At 45.5% G+C, this 15543-nt stretch overlaps 1 protein-coding gene across 6 annotated transcripts in view; it reads right to left on the reverse strand.

Annotated features, from left to right (window-relative positions):
• The window catches only part of MRAS (muscle RAS oncogene homolog), a 68574-nt gene that overhangs the window by 34359 nt on the left and 18672 nt on the right, over window positions 1-15543 (reverse strand). For 4 of the 6 annotated variants that reach the window (XM_043474291.1, XM_043474292.1, XM_043474294.1 and 1 more), the window contains one exon: window positions 5265-5475. In XM_043474291.1, the coding sequence (XP_043330226.1) occupies window positions 5265-5457 (193 nt within the window). In that variant the 5' untranslated portion in view covers window positions 5458-5475. Of the gene's footprint in view, window positions 1-5264; window positions 5476-15543 lie in introns of those variants that run through there. The other 2 variants (XM_043474296.1, XM_043474295.1) reach the window with 2 other exon arrangements.

The following is a 15543-nucleotide window of genomic DNA, read 5'->3' on the forward strand; positions in this document are numbered from 1 at the left end:
GTAGAAATAGACCAAGAATGATATGCTAAAAACGGTCCCTTGGGAAACCCTAAGGGCAATATATTCTCCTAATAGACTTCTAAGATGTTTGTATATTGAAAGTTCTTTCAAACCATGTAGTATCGAAACTGTTTATATTTCTTTAACTCAGTATATTCCAAAGTGTGGTATATATTCAAATGGGTGATGCATGAGAAGATTTTAGAAAGTGTGTAAATGTAAGTTTCAAACTTTACTGGTTACACATATTTATTTTGATGTCAGTTAGCAAATGTATATCACTAGCACATCAAACCTGTGATTGCACATATATTGTTCAGGACTCATTCATTTATCTCAGAGACATTCACTGTGGACCTACTCAATACTCTAGATGCTGAGGATATAGCAGTAAATAAAGTCCCTGCTCTCATAAATTTATATTTTAGTGGGGAGCAACAAAAACTCAAAGAAACAAGTAAGTATATTGAACATTTATAAACACATGTTCAACAGCAAAAGGTAGAATAAAGAAAAAAAGCTGGGCAGGGGGACAGGGGGACAGAAGAGACAGGGGTGGAGTGGATACGAGTGTAGGGAAAACCTCTCAGACAGAGGGACACTTGAACAGAGATCTAAATGAAGGAGATTGTAATTCTGCAGGAAGAACGTGCTCAGCAGAGAGAACAGCAAACACAAATCCCCAAGGTGGGAATGCACCTGGTACCTGAAGAAACTGTTCCAAGCTCCAGGACTACAGACAAGCTCTGAAGGATGCTTTTAAAAATTAATTAAATTCATATTCCACAATATTTGCCCTTTTAAAGTATACAAGTCAGTGCTTTTTAGTACATACACAAAGTTGTTCTATTTTTTTAAAGTGATGATTTGTTTTGGTTCTGGTCAAGATGGAATATGGGCGACCAGATTTACCTTCTCACCTGAAATAACCAAAAAACAGACAAAACATATGAAACTGGATTTCAAGACATCAGACAACAGGCAACAAAGGACAGTGACTCCTGGGGGATGGGATAAAAAAGAGGGCACCTGTGAGTGCCCAGCTCACTGCCCTGAGCACTGCCAGGCTGCCGTGCTGAGAGGGGAAGCCCAGGGATAAAGAACGTCATTTTATAATATAAAAGGGTCAGTTCATCAAGCGAATGTACTCATCCTAAGCACGAAGCAGTTAATAACAGAGCATCAAAATACATGCAGCAAGAACTGATCAAAGTAAAAGGAAAAAAAATAGACAAATCCACAATTAAACTCTGAAATTCAACACCCCTGTCTCAATAATTGAGGGGACAAGTAGAGAGAAGATCAATAAGGATACAGAAAACCCAGAGAACACTACTTACAAACTCGATACAGTTGACATTTACGGAACACCACACCCAACAACCGCAGGATACACATTCTTCTCATGTGCGTGTGGGACATTTACCAAGATAGACCATATCCTGAGTCATAAAACAAGCCTCAATAAGCTTTAAGAATTCAAATAATATACCGTACATTCCCTGACACAGTGAAACTAAAATAGAAATCAATGACAGAAAGATCTTTGGAAAATTCCTAAATAGTTGAAACTAAATAATATACTTCTAAATAACTTATGGGTCAAAGAAGATATCAAAATGGAAATTAAATGGTATTTTTAACCTAATGAAAATGAAAACATTAAAATTTGTGGGACACAGCTAAATGAGTAGTAGTTAGGGGAAATTTATAACACAAAAATCAATATTTTATTAAGCAAGAAATGTTCAAATCAATGATATCAGCTTCTACTTTAAGAAGTTAGAAACAGGGGACTTCCCTGGTGGTTCAGTGGCTAAGACTCTGTGCTTCCAATGCAGGGGGCCCGGGTTCATACCCTGGTCAGGGAACAAGATTCCATGTGCTGTAACTAAGACCTCATGCAGTCAAATAAATAAATATATATAAAAAAAAAAAAAGTTAGAAACAGTATAGAAACTTAAACCCAAAGTAGTCAGGCAAAAGGAAATAAAAAACACAAGAGTGGAAAGCAATAAAACCACATGGGAAAAATTAATTGACTCAAAAATTGGTTCTTTGTGAAGACCAATGATACTGATAAATCTCTAGTCAGCCTGATTAGGAAAAAAGACAAAACGCAAATTACCTATATCAGAAATGAGAAAGGCAACAGCACTATGGATTATACAGATTATAAAAGGATAATAAGAGAACATTAAGAACAACTCGATGCCAATAAAATTGATAAGCTTGATGAATTGATCAAGTTTTTAAAAGACACAAACTACAAAAATTCACTGGAGAAGAAACAGATAACCTGAATAGCCCTGTATCTATTTTAAAAATTGAATTTTTAGTTTAAAACCTCCCATAAAGAAAACTCCAAGCTCAGATGTTTTCATAGGTGGATACTACTAAACATTTAAGGAAGAAATAATACCAATATTGTTCAAAGTCTTCCAGAAAATTGAAGAAGAGAGCGTACTTCTGAGATCATTCTAAAAGCCAGCATTACTCAAACATTACAAGAAAACTACAAACCAATATCTCTCAAGAAAATAGATGCAATAATTCAAAAAAAAAAAGTGAGGTTTATCTACAATACAATGTTGTTTTAACATTAGAAAAATTAATCAATGTAATTTACTATATCACAGACTAAAAAGAAGAACCCCATATAATTATCTCAGTAGACACAGAAAAAGCAGGTGACATGTGCAAATGAACAAATCTAACATGTACTCCTGATAAAAACTCTCATCAAACCAGGAATACAAAGGAGCATCCTCAATTCGATAAAGGATATCTGTAAAAACTCTACAGCCAACATCATACTTAATGCTGAAAGACTAAAAGCTTTCTCTTTAAGATCAAAAACAAGACAAGTACAACATTAATTCAATGGAATAAGGTAAGAAAAAGAAATAGAAGCCATCCAGATTGGAAAGGAAGAGGTAAAACTATCCTTTTTCACAGACATGGTCATCTCTGCAGAAAATCCAATAGACTCTCCAAAAATCCACCAGCACTAATAAGTAATTAGCAAGGCTGTAGGTTACAATATATAAAATTCTATTGTATCTCTATATACTAGCAACAAACATTAAAAACTGAAATAAAAACTAGTGTCATTTATAATACAAAGGTAGGTATAAATCTGACAAAATATGTAAAAGACCTATGCACTCCAAACTACAAAATAACTGACGAGAGAATTAAGGAAGACTTAAATAAATGGAGAGAGACACTGTCTTCATAGATTGGAAGCTTCAGCACTGTTAGAAAGTCAGTTCTCCTCAAACTGGTCCATGGTGGCTCAGACTGTAAAGCATCTGCCTACAATGTGGGAGATCTGGGTTCAATCCCTGGGTCGGGAAGATCCCCTGGAGAAGGAAATGGCAACTCACTCCAGTATTCTTGCCTGGAAAATCCCATGGACGGAGGAGCCTGGTGGGCTACAGACCATGGGGTCGCAAAGAGTTGGACACGACTTAGCGATTTCACTTCCACTTCCACTGTCTTCATAGATTGGAAGGCTCAGCATTGTTAGGATGTCAGTTCTCCTCAAACTGATCCATAAATTCAACATAATCTCAATCAAAATCCAGAATTTTAGAATTTAACTGATTCCAAAATTCATACGGAAATGAGAGAAACTAGGCTATCCAAAACAGCTTGAAAAAGTATATGAAGTTGGAGATTTAACCATACCTGATTCTAAGACTTATTATAAAGCTACAGTTGACAAGATGGTATGCTACTGGTGTTAAGACAGACAATAGATCCAACAAATAGAATACACGGACAATCAATTTTCATCAAAGGTACAAAAAAGACAATTCATTGGGGAAAGGACAATCTTTTCAACAAATAGTGCTTGGACAAGTAAGTGCATGTCCACATACCCAAAGATTAACTTTGTCCCATATCACACCACATACAAAAGCTAATTCAGATCATAGACCTAAAGGTAATACCTAAAACCATTAAATTTCCAGAAGAAAACATAGGAGAAAATCTTTGTGACCTTGGGTTAGGAAAAGATATCTCAGACACAACACCAGAAGAACAATCCATAGAAGAACAAACTGATAAACTGAACTTCATCAAAATTAAAAACTCTTGTCTTTGAAAGACACTGTTAAGAGAACAAAAAACAAACCAAAGACTAGAAAAATGTTTGCAATTCACATATCTGATAAAGGACTTGTATCCTGGTGGTTTTCAAAGACTCGCCTCATAGCATAACACTCTATGATTAATGGCTCTTTGTTTCAAGAGTCAAAACAGTACAAAGTAAGGATCAGTAAGAATCTAGAACAGCGGTTCTCTAATTTCACCATCACCTGTGAAGTGAAGTCACTCAGTCGTGTCCGACTCTTTGCGACCCCGTGGACTGCAGCCTACCAGGCTCCTCTATCCATGGGATTTTCCAGGCAAGAGTACTGGAGTGGGTTGCCATTTCCTTCTCCAGGGGATCTTCCTGACCCAGGGATTGAACCCAGGTCTCCCGCACTGCAGGTAGACGCTTTACCGTCTGAGCCAGTAGGGCTTGTTAAAACATAGGTTGCTGGGCCCCAGCCTCAGAATTTCTGAATCAGTAGGGCCTGAGGGTTTTCATTTCTTCTAGGTTCCCTGCTGGTGAACTGCTACCCCAGACCAACATAGACTAAACTAGAAACACAATGTCAAATGCAAGATTTCCCAGCCTGTCCTAGGGGCAGTTACCAAATAAACCATGCTTATTAAGAAAAAAGTTGATTTCCTACTTTTTAATTAGTTAGCGCTCAGTTGTGTCCAACTCTTTGCAGCCCCATGTACTGTAGCCTTCCAGGCTCCTCTGCCCATGAGATTTTCCAGGCAAGAATACCGGAGTGGGTTGCCATTTCCTACTTCAGGGGACCTTCCTGACCCAGGGATTGAACCCGGGTCTCTTGCATCTCCTGCATTGGCAGATGGATTCTCTACCACTAGCGCCACCTGGAAACTTCGTAATCAGCTAGAGATATCTATAAATGTTAATCAGAGCTTCTGATCAGAGAGAAATAACAACCATGACATCACTGAGTCGGCATGATTCTAAGCCTTGCCTCTTTGTTGAATACACATTTTGGTTTCTACAAAGCTGTTCAGAATTCACCCTGGAAAACATGCACAGCCTTACACCAACCATCCCATAATGGCAACATGGAAGAAACCAGAACACCCAGATGAAGACTATCAACTTTCCCTAAACCTGCATTAATGCCCCACCCCCATGCAGGGCTGTCATCAAGTCTCACCGTCCAAGATGGCCCATTGATTGTCAATCTCTGTATGTTTCAGGTAGGAGTCTTCGATGGTGGGGTCATAGTCAGGCACAAAGATCTTCTGGAAAAACTGGATGGTGAGGGCGCTCTTGCCCACACCCCCGTCTCCCACCACCACCAGCTTGTACGTGGGGAGGTTGTCGCTGGGGACTGCGCTCGTTGCCATGTTGCTGGTTGGTCAGACCTGGGGAGGCAAGACATGTGGGATGAGGCAGAAGGCTTCTTCCTCTTTGACTTAGGGGAAAATATTCACAGGGTTTCCTTTTTTCTTCTTTTGAAAATGAAGACCTGCAAAAGAAAAGTACCAACCCTGATCCCTCACCCAGAGACTGTAACTGTTAAAATGACTTATTCAATCATTTATTGGAAACCAACTATGTGCCAGGCCTGGCCTTGGGGACATAATACTAGTAGATGCCATGGAGTCTTTAACCAGCCAAAGGCCATGTCAAACAAGCTATACCACCACTGAATTCTGCACTATATTCCTGTACAGCTAAACACATGGGCATTGGTCTGGGCAGGGAGGGCATAGAGGTTCACCTTTGACATCGAGTCTGGTCATTGGATTGAAGTGCTGAGAAGGATGGGAGGTTTTCTGAGCTCAGTGGAAAGAGGAGCACAAGAGCTTAGCACACCTGAGCTCAGAGTCCTGAGTCCCTTCTGACTCTCAGAATTCCGTGATCCTGGTTCCAGTCTCTGGCCAACTTGCCTTTGATCATGCAGAAAGTCATGCGAGAATGTCATGACATCTGGTCAACCCATCTTTTAGTTGGGGAGGAAGAGGAGGAGGATCAGAGACAAGTTTTATGTTGATGGTGTTGAGTCCAGAGAAGGCAGTGGTTGTTAACCAGGGGCAAGATGCAATGCCTAGAGATGTATTTAGATGCCAAAACCAAGTGAGTGCTACCGGCGTCCCACCAGCAGAGGTAAGGGATGCTGCTAAACATCCTATAATGCCCAGGGAATTCCCCCTTCCAGCACACAATTATCCATCCTAAAATGTCCAGAGTGTCAAGGTGACTAGGAAGGGGCTGGAAACATGGGACCAAGATTCCAAAAGACAATTGAGCCTGAATAGCTCAGGACTGGCTGTGCAGAGGAGACAGCAGAGACATGAAGAGTGGCCTTTGGAAACTGTATCACAAAGTGACAAGGAGGAGAGCATGGAGCATGGAAGGAGCACTCAGAAAAATGGAGGGAAGCTAGGACCTGTCACAGCAAAGGGAGCCCAGAGTTTCCAGAAGGAGGAGGGTGACAGCACCAAGGCTAAACACTGGTGGGGGAAACAGGAGGAGAGTTACCCAAGGAAGAATTTGAGGGTGTTGCCAGAGACCTAAGCTGCTCACTGCAGATGCTGCTGGAGGGAAGCACAAACTACCTGGGGTGAGCCATTCCCGGGTAGCTTCAGGGCTGGTAGAAGGGTGGGGGGTGGCATGCCAGGAGACAATGAACTGCTGTCCTGTTTGCATCTCTGCTGCTTGGAAATGCCACCAATTGAGCCACAGTTTCCTTATCTAATAGAGTAAAGGGCTGAGTTTTCACAGTTGTTCTTAGCTCCAAGAGTCCTCCATTCTAGATTTCAACAGAAAGGGTGTTAGACACAAATGTGGATTATGAGGTCACCCTGATTTGCATGGGGCTATAGGCGATTGTGCAGTTACTGAAGCTTGATGTTGACATTTAGGATTTCCCTGCAGTGGCGGGGAAGTAGGCATTTTTATACATTGAGGATGAGAGTATAAGTCTGTCCAAACTGGGCTGAGAGTACACTTGCATAGATATGTCAAAATTTAAAATGGACATATCCTCTTTTAAAGCTATACCACATGTGAGAATGTAGTCCAAGGAGGTAATCAGACAAGTGTACAAAGATGTTAAGAACAGGGGTAAAAATGGAAATAACTTAAATACTGGGTAGATGGGGGAAGAGTTAAAGAAAAGTTTATCCATACAATGAAATACTAGATAGTCATTAAAAAAGAATGCTATTGACTAGCCTAGGGAAGGTTTACAATATATATTTTAAAAAACAAGCTGCAAAACAGCAAGTACGTATGATTACATTTCCACGAAGTTACCTACCTATGAATCTACATGTCTAGTGTGCTTCCAGGCACAGAGAGGATTGGCACGTAGCTGTCTCTAAGGCAGATTTGGGGGCACTTTTTCAATGTCCTACAATAAGCATGTATTCTATTTGTGTATTAGAAAAGCCGGACAATATTATGAATGTTCAGGCCATCTGGAAATGTGTGGTTCCCTCTCCTTTTGAGTGGGAATTTAAGCTCCCCTGGTGCAGGATAAAAGGACCAGGTGCCAGCTAAGCCCCAGCATCTGGCTCCCTCATCCCCACAACAGGTAAGGATAATGGTGGGGATAAGCTGTGGCTTCAACACACTGAGCTCTCCCACATGACAAAGCTGGTGGTCCCACGGGGCCAGAGGGGTGTTGAGGGAGACAGAAATGGGGCGGGGGCAGGGGGAGGGTATGGGCCACTCTCTGTCTTCTCTGCCTCTCCTTAACCGCTGACCTAGCCTGAGGAGGGAGGTGACACTTGGGCCAGAGTGAATGTGTCTTCCTGTGAGAGGCTGTTTTTATTTTTTTTTTATTTTTATTTTTTTCTCCTTTATTTATTTATTTTTTCAGTGGGTTGTGTCATACATTGACATGAATCAGCAATAGATTTACACGTATTCCCCATCCCGATCCCCCTTCCCACCTCCCTCTCCACCCGATTCCTCTGGGTCTTCCCAGTGCACCAGGCCCGAGCACTTGTCTCATGCATCCCACCTGGGCTGGTGATCTGTTTCACCATAGATAATATACATGCTGTTCTTTTGAAACATCCCACCCTCACCTTCTCCCACAGAGTTCAAAAGTCTGTTCTGTACTTCTGTGTCTCTTTTTCTGTTTTGCATATAGGGTTATCGTTACCATCCTTCTAAATTCCATATATATGTGTTAGTATGCTGTAATGTTCTTTATCTTTCTGGCTTACTTCACTCATCGCAGCACTGTTTATAATAGCCAGGACATGGAAGCAACCTAGATGTCCATCAGCAGATGAATGGATAAGGAAGCTGTGGTACATATACACCATGGAATATTACTCAGCTGTTAAAAAGAATTCATTTGAATCAGTTCTAATGAGATGGATGAAACTGGAGCCCATTATACAGAGTGAAGTAAGCCAGAGAGGCTGTTTTTAAAGCTCCCTTCCGAGGAGATATAAACTACTACGCATAAAATAAATATGCTCCCAGGATATAATGTATAGCATAGGGAATACAGTCAATATTTCACAATAACTTCAAATGGAATATAATTGATAAAAATTTTGAATTACTATGTTGTACACTTATAAGCAGCAACATGAATAAAAAATACTATGCGGGTGGAAAGGTATCAGGAAGAAAAATAGTTCCTCTTGATTTGCTTCTCAAGAAATAAGAAATACATCATAGATATGATAGAGGACATGAATCCAACCTTCGAGGCGGCGCTCAAACCACCCACAGCAGAATCACCTGGGGACCTGACAAAACTGCCCTCTGCCTGCAAGCAAGGTAGCTGGCAGGAAACAGATGAGGGCCGATTTCCTTTCACAGTGCCCCACACTCAGGGGTTGAGCCCAAGCGATCACAGGGTGGGGGTCAACTCAGAGTTCCCTCCAAACTCAGACTCAATGGAACAGGGTTAGAAAGCATGGTTAACACAAACACTGGACTGGTCCCTCATAGAGGAAAACCCTTCAGTGCTTCCCATAACGGATGGGGATTCACTGGACATTCATGGCTGACCTCTCACACTGCTCTCTCCCAAGCAACTGTGTTTTCCAGTGTACCCTGAGGTCATGCGGTGCCCTTTGCCCACCCCACCCCCACTGGGGCCCTGGGGAAAGAGCTCAGGCCCATGGGAAGAGCTCACCTCCCATGGGCGGCGCCCCTTCCGACCCATGCCCCACAGCTCCTGGTGCAGAGGCCCCCACTACTTGCAGAGGACTTGAAGTCCTCTACACTAACTGCACGTAACAGGGGAGGGCTGCATCACATCCCTCCATCACCTGGCCTGGCACAGCATCAGCAAGGACATATGTTAGCTAGAGGTACCAGAGCCCATCAATGGCTTTTTTTTTTTTTTTTTTAATTTATTTATTTGGCTGTACCAGGTCTTAGTTGTAGCATGTGGGATCCTAGTGCCCTGACCAGGGATCGAACCCAGGTCCCCTGAATTGGGAGCAAGGAGTCTTAGCCACTGGACCAGCAGGGAAGTCTGAACAACCATTAGACGACCCACCACACAGCGCCAGCCTCTCCACACAGAGGGCTCGGAGACAGCTCACTCAGCCACAGGTTGGGACTGTCTCCCTCCCCTCCCAAGCATGACTGGTCACACAGATAAGACCCTCCTGGAACCAAGTGTGAGCCTAGGAGAAAATGAAGGTTTGCAAGGGTGGGACTGGAGTCCAGAAAACTCCCCAGTCCGTAAGGGCTCTTGGGCAGAACCTTCCCTGAAATAATCCCTGACTCAAAGGATGTCTTTGTAAACAGGCAAGGCAGTCAAAATGCCAAGGGGCGTGCACCACCCTCCTACAAAGTCGGCTGATCTCACGTGGTGTGGAGAAAGATTTTTGAAAGTCACCACAGGGTAAAAGGTTGGTTGGTGGTTAAGTAGCAAACTGGTCCCATTTACATCCCTCTCCTCTCCGGCCTGTTCAACTAGATAGCATCTTGGACATCATTCTAGAACACTGGTTTTTCGCCATTTGGGGGTCATAGACGGCCTCTCGGAGGTGGGAGGGTGAAATAAGGTGGGTCTGGGGCTCCCTTTAAAGTCTCCCCACCGATTTTCCATGTCTGATACTCTCCCAACCCACCAGCTGAATGACCTTGGGCGAGTTAACCTTTTGCAGCCTCAGTTTTTATTAACACTTGTAAGAGAGGGCTGGCTAGAGAACCATCTTTTGCAGGATCGCTCTCGGCATGAAATTAAAATGTTTGAGAGGAGCCCGGCTTAGAGAAGGTGCTCAAACGTCTGTTCTCTTGCCTTGTTGACTTTTTTTCCCAGAAGAGAGACCCACAGTCCCCCTCCCTCCACTCTAGGGGCTCGGCAATTCCCAGCCTCCTCCCCCGCCCCCATCAGAAGCCCCACTGCCACCTCAGCTCCCTTGCAGTCGGATTAAATAGGCTTGTGTGGCAACGTCACCCATCATTTAGAACATTGTTTCCATGGGAAAGGGCTCTGAGGTTCCAGGCAGCCCGCTCCACTCAGAAACCAACTTCGGGAACAGCAGCCACGGGGCAGAGGCGGCGGCTGAACGCGGGTTGCCGTGGCAACCACCGCTCGCAGAACCCCTCCCAGTGCACAGGCAACCCAAATTCTACCTCATATTGGAAACTTCTTCCTAACAGGCAGTATCACTTTCAGCTGAGAAATAAGCTTTTCTGGTGGCTGTCTTTTGCTCCTTTTCTCTCCCCAGAATTAGCACCATTCTGCATGGGTTGAAGTTATTTCCTGAATGGCAAATTCACCTCCCCAGCAACTGGGGAGCTCCACGCGGACAACAGCCACGTTTCCTCAATCCTTTGCTACTCATGCAGCCAGGCAGGGCCCAACACATGGATACCCCTTAGAGTGTATTTGACTACTCAGCACTGCCCAGGGCAGCCTTCCACCCAGCCCGCCCTCCCTTGGATCAAGACGCAGGGCAAGACACCCACCCGCCCGTCTGATAGGGGCAGCCTCGTCACCCTAGAAGGTGTGTGTATGTGGGGGGTGGGGTGGCTTAGGTGGACACAGGACCCCAGAACAACCTTTTCACCCAGCAATTTTCAAAGTGTGCTTGGAAGTGGGGGGTGGTTCCTGAGACCTCCTGGGAAGTCTTGGGCAAAGACTCTGTTCTCGGGGGCAGGGGGCGGGGGGGGGGGGGGGGGGGGGGGGGGCGGGGGAGTTGGACGGGGCTGTCAGTCATAGCCTTGGACTTCAGCCACTCAGTGTCTCTGATATGGACTGCCTATGTGACTGAGAGCAAGTTTCTTAATTTCCGGGAGCCTCAGTTTCCCCATCTATAAAATAGAACAGAACCCTTGAGAATGCGTAATTACAGTCCCAGTGGGAAAAAACTGGGGGTGGGGGTCCCCGAGTAAGGGCATATTTGCACTGATGTGCCAAGTAGCTGGGCCCCTGGGCTTCCTCCCAGTGTGGTAGGCCCCAGTGATCTGGACCTTGCCCACCCCGTCCTGAAGGCGCCCGTACCGCAGAGGGCTGCTGGAGGACCCAACACAGTAATGAATGCCTAGGACAGCGGTGGGCCCCAGCAGTCCCTCAAAACAGCAGTGCCCAGTGGTTATTATCCCTCACCAAATCTGCCCCCTTCTCCCCAAGTTCCCAGTTTCTAGGGCTTCTACAGAGCTATCCCAAAAGAACAGTCCAGAACCCTGCCCATTTTTCCAAGTGGACACATGGTAAAAGAAGACTTTGGCTGCAGACACTGTCAAGGGGCTCACTGGGCTTCCTAGCCTCTCCATGCACCCCACCCTGCCAGCACCACTTCCAAAACAGTGTCACATAGTCCTGGCCAGGAGAAGAGGTGCCCAGGAGAAGCTACACAGCAGTAACAACCCCCACCACTTAGAGGGCATTGGCTGTGTATGGATCAGACACCAAAGGCGCCATCATGCCACACTGCCTAGAATTCTTCTGGTTATTTTTGCAGCATCACAGGACATTTCTTGGACTGTCTTTGTGATTCAGAACCCAAAGGGCATTCTTCATCCTCCCTGACCACAGGAACCATGGTAGTGGTCATCCCAGAGCCTCCCCCAAAGATGCTACCAACTTAATTGAAGCTTTAGCTTCCACTGCTTTTTGCTTCTCTGTTTCTAGACTAATCATTTTAAAGATTCCTTTCTAACCCGATCAGTTGAACTACAAGTTGTCTGGTAAATAAAGCTGGAAGAGGGGGACACATTCATTATTAATGCAGCTCTTGGGAGAGTGAATGGACTTTCATTCACATTGAGTGGAATCAGCCTGGGGAAGTTAATCTCATCTCTGTGATGTCTGGGTGTGCCCGGTGCAGGGGGATGAGGACACACTGCGGGGGAGGACCCAACCCATGTGGAGGAAATGGCTCTGCATTCCAGGAGCTGCCCTTCCCTTCTGCACAATTCCCAGAAATGGGCAGCTTCCCCGGGGGCTGCTGATTTGCAGGCGGTGCATAAATGATGTGCAGACCCGCCAGGGGTCTAGGCCACTTGGCGTCCCTAAGGCTCCACTCTCACCTCGGGGAGACTATGCTCCACCCTTTGTCTCCCACCTTGGCTATTCCCAGGCCGGCACTGTTACTGCATCACTCAGGCCGTCCAGGAAGCTACCGGTGCATTCAGCTCACTTAATTTTAAGACTTAACCACCTATGGCTGATTTATGTTGATATATGGCAGAAACCAACACAATATTGTAAAGAAATTATCCTCTAATTAAAAATGAACAAGTTAAAAAAAAAAAAAAAAAGATGACCACCAACCCAACCGTGTGTGTCATTTTATGCTGGACAGGACCTTAAATATCATCAGGTCTAGATGGTGAGTATATGGCATGGGTGCCCCTCCTTCCCAGAGCCAAGGCAGATATCGAAGTCCATTGTGCTCCTCTTCCCTGCTCAGTCTTACAACCCTTTTCAATGCAGCACCCTTGGCAGACAGAACCAGACGATTGGTCCAGAGATGAAACTTGTTTGCCATCCCAGAGGGAACCCAGTTGTGTTCGACTCTTTGCGACCCCATGGACTGTAGCCTGCCAGGCTCCTCTGTCCATGGAATTCTCTAGGCCAGAATACTGAAGTGGGCAGCTGTTTCCTTCTTCAGGGTATCTTCCCAACCCGGGGGTTGAACCCAGGTTCCCACACTGCAGGCGGATTCTTTACTGTCTGAGCCGCCAGGGAAGCCCCACTACTCTTTAGGTTCCTCCCAAAACATCCCACCTACTGGCCATCCTGTTCCATGGAGGGGCCCAGGACCTTTAGGGGGAGACTGCCTGGCTATCCGTGGAGAACTCTGCTAATGGATCAGCCCCTGCTTTTCTACCCCATCAAATCCAAGTTCCTCTGCCAGGATCACACCTGGACTGTGGCAGCAGAGCAGAAATACCAGACAGAAGTGCAGAGATCCAGGCAAAGGCCAATGCTTGCAGTAATTCAGGTGAGGAAAACAATGCCCTTGACCTTCCTCATGAATCCCAAGTACCATGTGCTTCCTTATATCACAGCATTAACACTTGGGTCTTACTTGCTAGCCTGTGGGTGCCTCCTGACAGAGCCTGGGAGCTTAGCCATTTACAACCCAGCACTATGAGTCAGAGTAGGTGTGCAGAAATGACCTGTTGTAATAATTATATCAGTGGCCCTGTTAAAAATAATAGGAACACTTAAATAATATAAGTGATGTGTCTGACACTATTGGAAGATTTTACTAAATTAACTTATTTAATTCTCATAACAACCCTATGAGGTATAACTTAATTGTCCCCGTTTTACAGTTTAAGAAACTGAGACACAAGAAGTAAAATAACATTTCGCTCTCTCTCTTTTTCTGCCATGCCCCGTGGCTTGTGGGATCTTAGTTCCCTGACTGAGGGCTGAATCCGGGGCCTTCAGCAGTGAGAATGCGGAGTCCTAATCACTGGACTGTCAGTTTCCCAAACTTCTTTTAGGTCATCAGCTAGAAAGCAACAGTGACAGGATTTGAAACCACGCATTATGGCTCCAGAGCCTGTGGCCAGCCCAACAGGCTAGGCATCCTCTCGTGATAGGCAGGATGTTGTGGGGGCAGAGTCAGGCCAGGCCAGAGAGAGAAGATCCAGAAGCACTGGGAAGAGGTCAGCAGTGAGCCGGGGAGGTGGTGTTAGAGTCAGGGCGACCTCCATGACCAGACGGCTGCCCCCAGAGGAGCAGCTGAGCAGGTCAGCACCCAAGAATCATCAGGGCAAATGCTAGTCTCTGGGAACAGACACGCCATCCCCCCCCATCCCCTATCCTGACTGTGACCAAACGGGACACAGGGCTGGTACTGCCAGGTCCTCCTGTTTTGAGGACCAGGGAGGAAGCTGAGGGATCAGGTGGCTGCTCAGCATCATGGGAGCACCAGGGCTCTGAGACCTCATTTTCTGGCACCCTGGTTGGGACCCTCTCCACTGTGCTTGTCCCTGCCTCAGTCCATCTCCTTGTGGTCTTACACACCGGTTGCTCCTTGACCAGCTTGGGGCTGCACCTCACTTAAAACCCCTCACCAAGGAACCTGAGCTAGGAATCACACATTTGCAAACTCTGACAAGTTACATTCTGTACCTCGGTTTTCTCTTCCATAAAAGTGGAGACAGCAGTATTTGACTTGTGGGGGTCTGGCTCACAGACAGTGTTCAATAAACATCAGGTAGTTACCATCATTTCTCTACCAGAATGCCAAAGAATTGATGCCTTCGAACTGTGGTGCTAGAGGAGACTCCTGAAAGTCCCTTGGACAGCAAAGAGATCAAACTAATCAATCTTAAGGGAGATCAACCCTGAATATTCACTGGAAGGACTGCATCTGCAGCTCTAGTATTCTGGTCATCTGATAAGAACAGACGACTCATTGGAAAAGTCCCTGATGCTGGGGAGGATTGAGGGCACAAGAAGGGGGCCTCAGAGGATGAGATGGCTGGATGATGCAATGAACGTGAACTTGGGCAAACTCCAGGAGACGGTGAGGGAGAGAGAGGCCTGGCGTGCTGTAGTCCATGGGGTTGCAATGAGTCACACATGACTGGGCTATTGAACAACAACAACAAAGTTACCATCATTAGCATCCTTCAAAGTTCATCCCAAGTCCCTCCTCCTGCAGGAAGCCCTCCTGCCTCCCCAGAGTCCTTCCTGTCCTTCCTGGGCTCATGCCCTGCCAACCAGCTGGTTCAACAGATGACAACTCGTCAGAACTCAGCCCCTCGTCAGTTCCTCCTTGGGGCACTCTCACACCCATCTGCCAGCTGGTCTCAACACCCCATTGTCTTTGGGGGGTGGCAGTCTCCTATAGCGATGCTGTAAGACATCAAGCCCCCACATGCTGCTGATCCAACATTGGAGGAGATTTAAGCTCCTCAAAGACATGTCCCCAAATATTCAGGAGATGCTTGTTCACTGAAAAGACCACAGCAAATATCAAATTACTGGGAACTCAGCATGAGACACAGTTTCTCCCTCTTTAAATCCAGAG

This window comes from Cervus canadensis, chromosome 7 (genome assembly GCF_019320065.1).
Source record: "Cervus canadensis isolate Bull #8, Minnesota chromosome 7, ASM1932006v1, whole genome shotgun sequence".
NCBI lineage: Eukaryota > Metazoa > Chordata > Mammalia > Artiodactyla > Cervidae > Cervus > Cervus canadensis.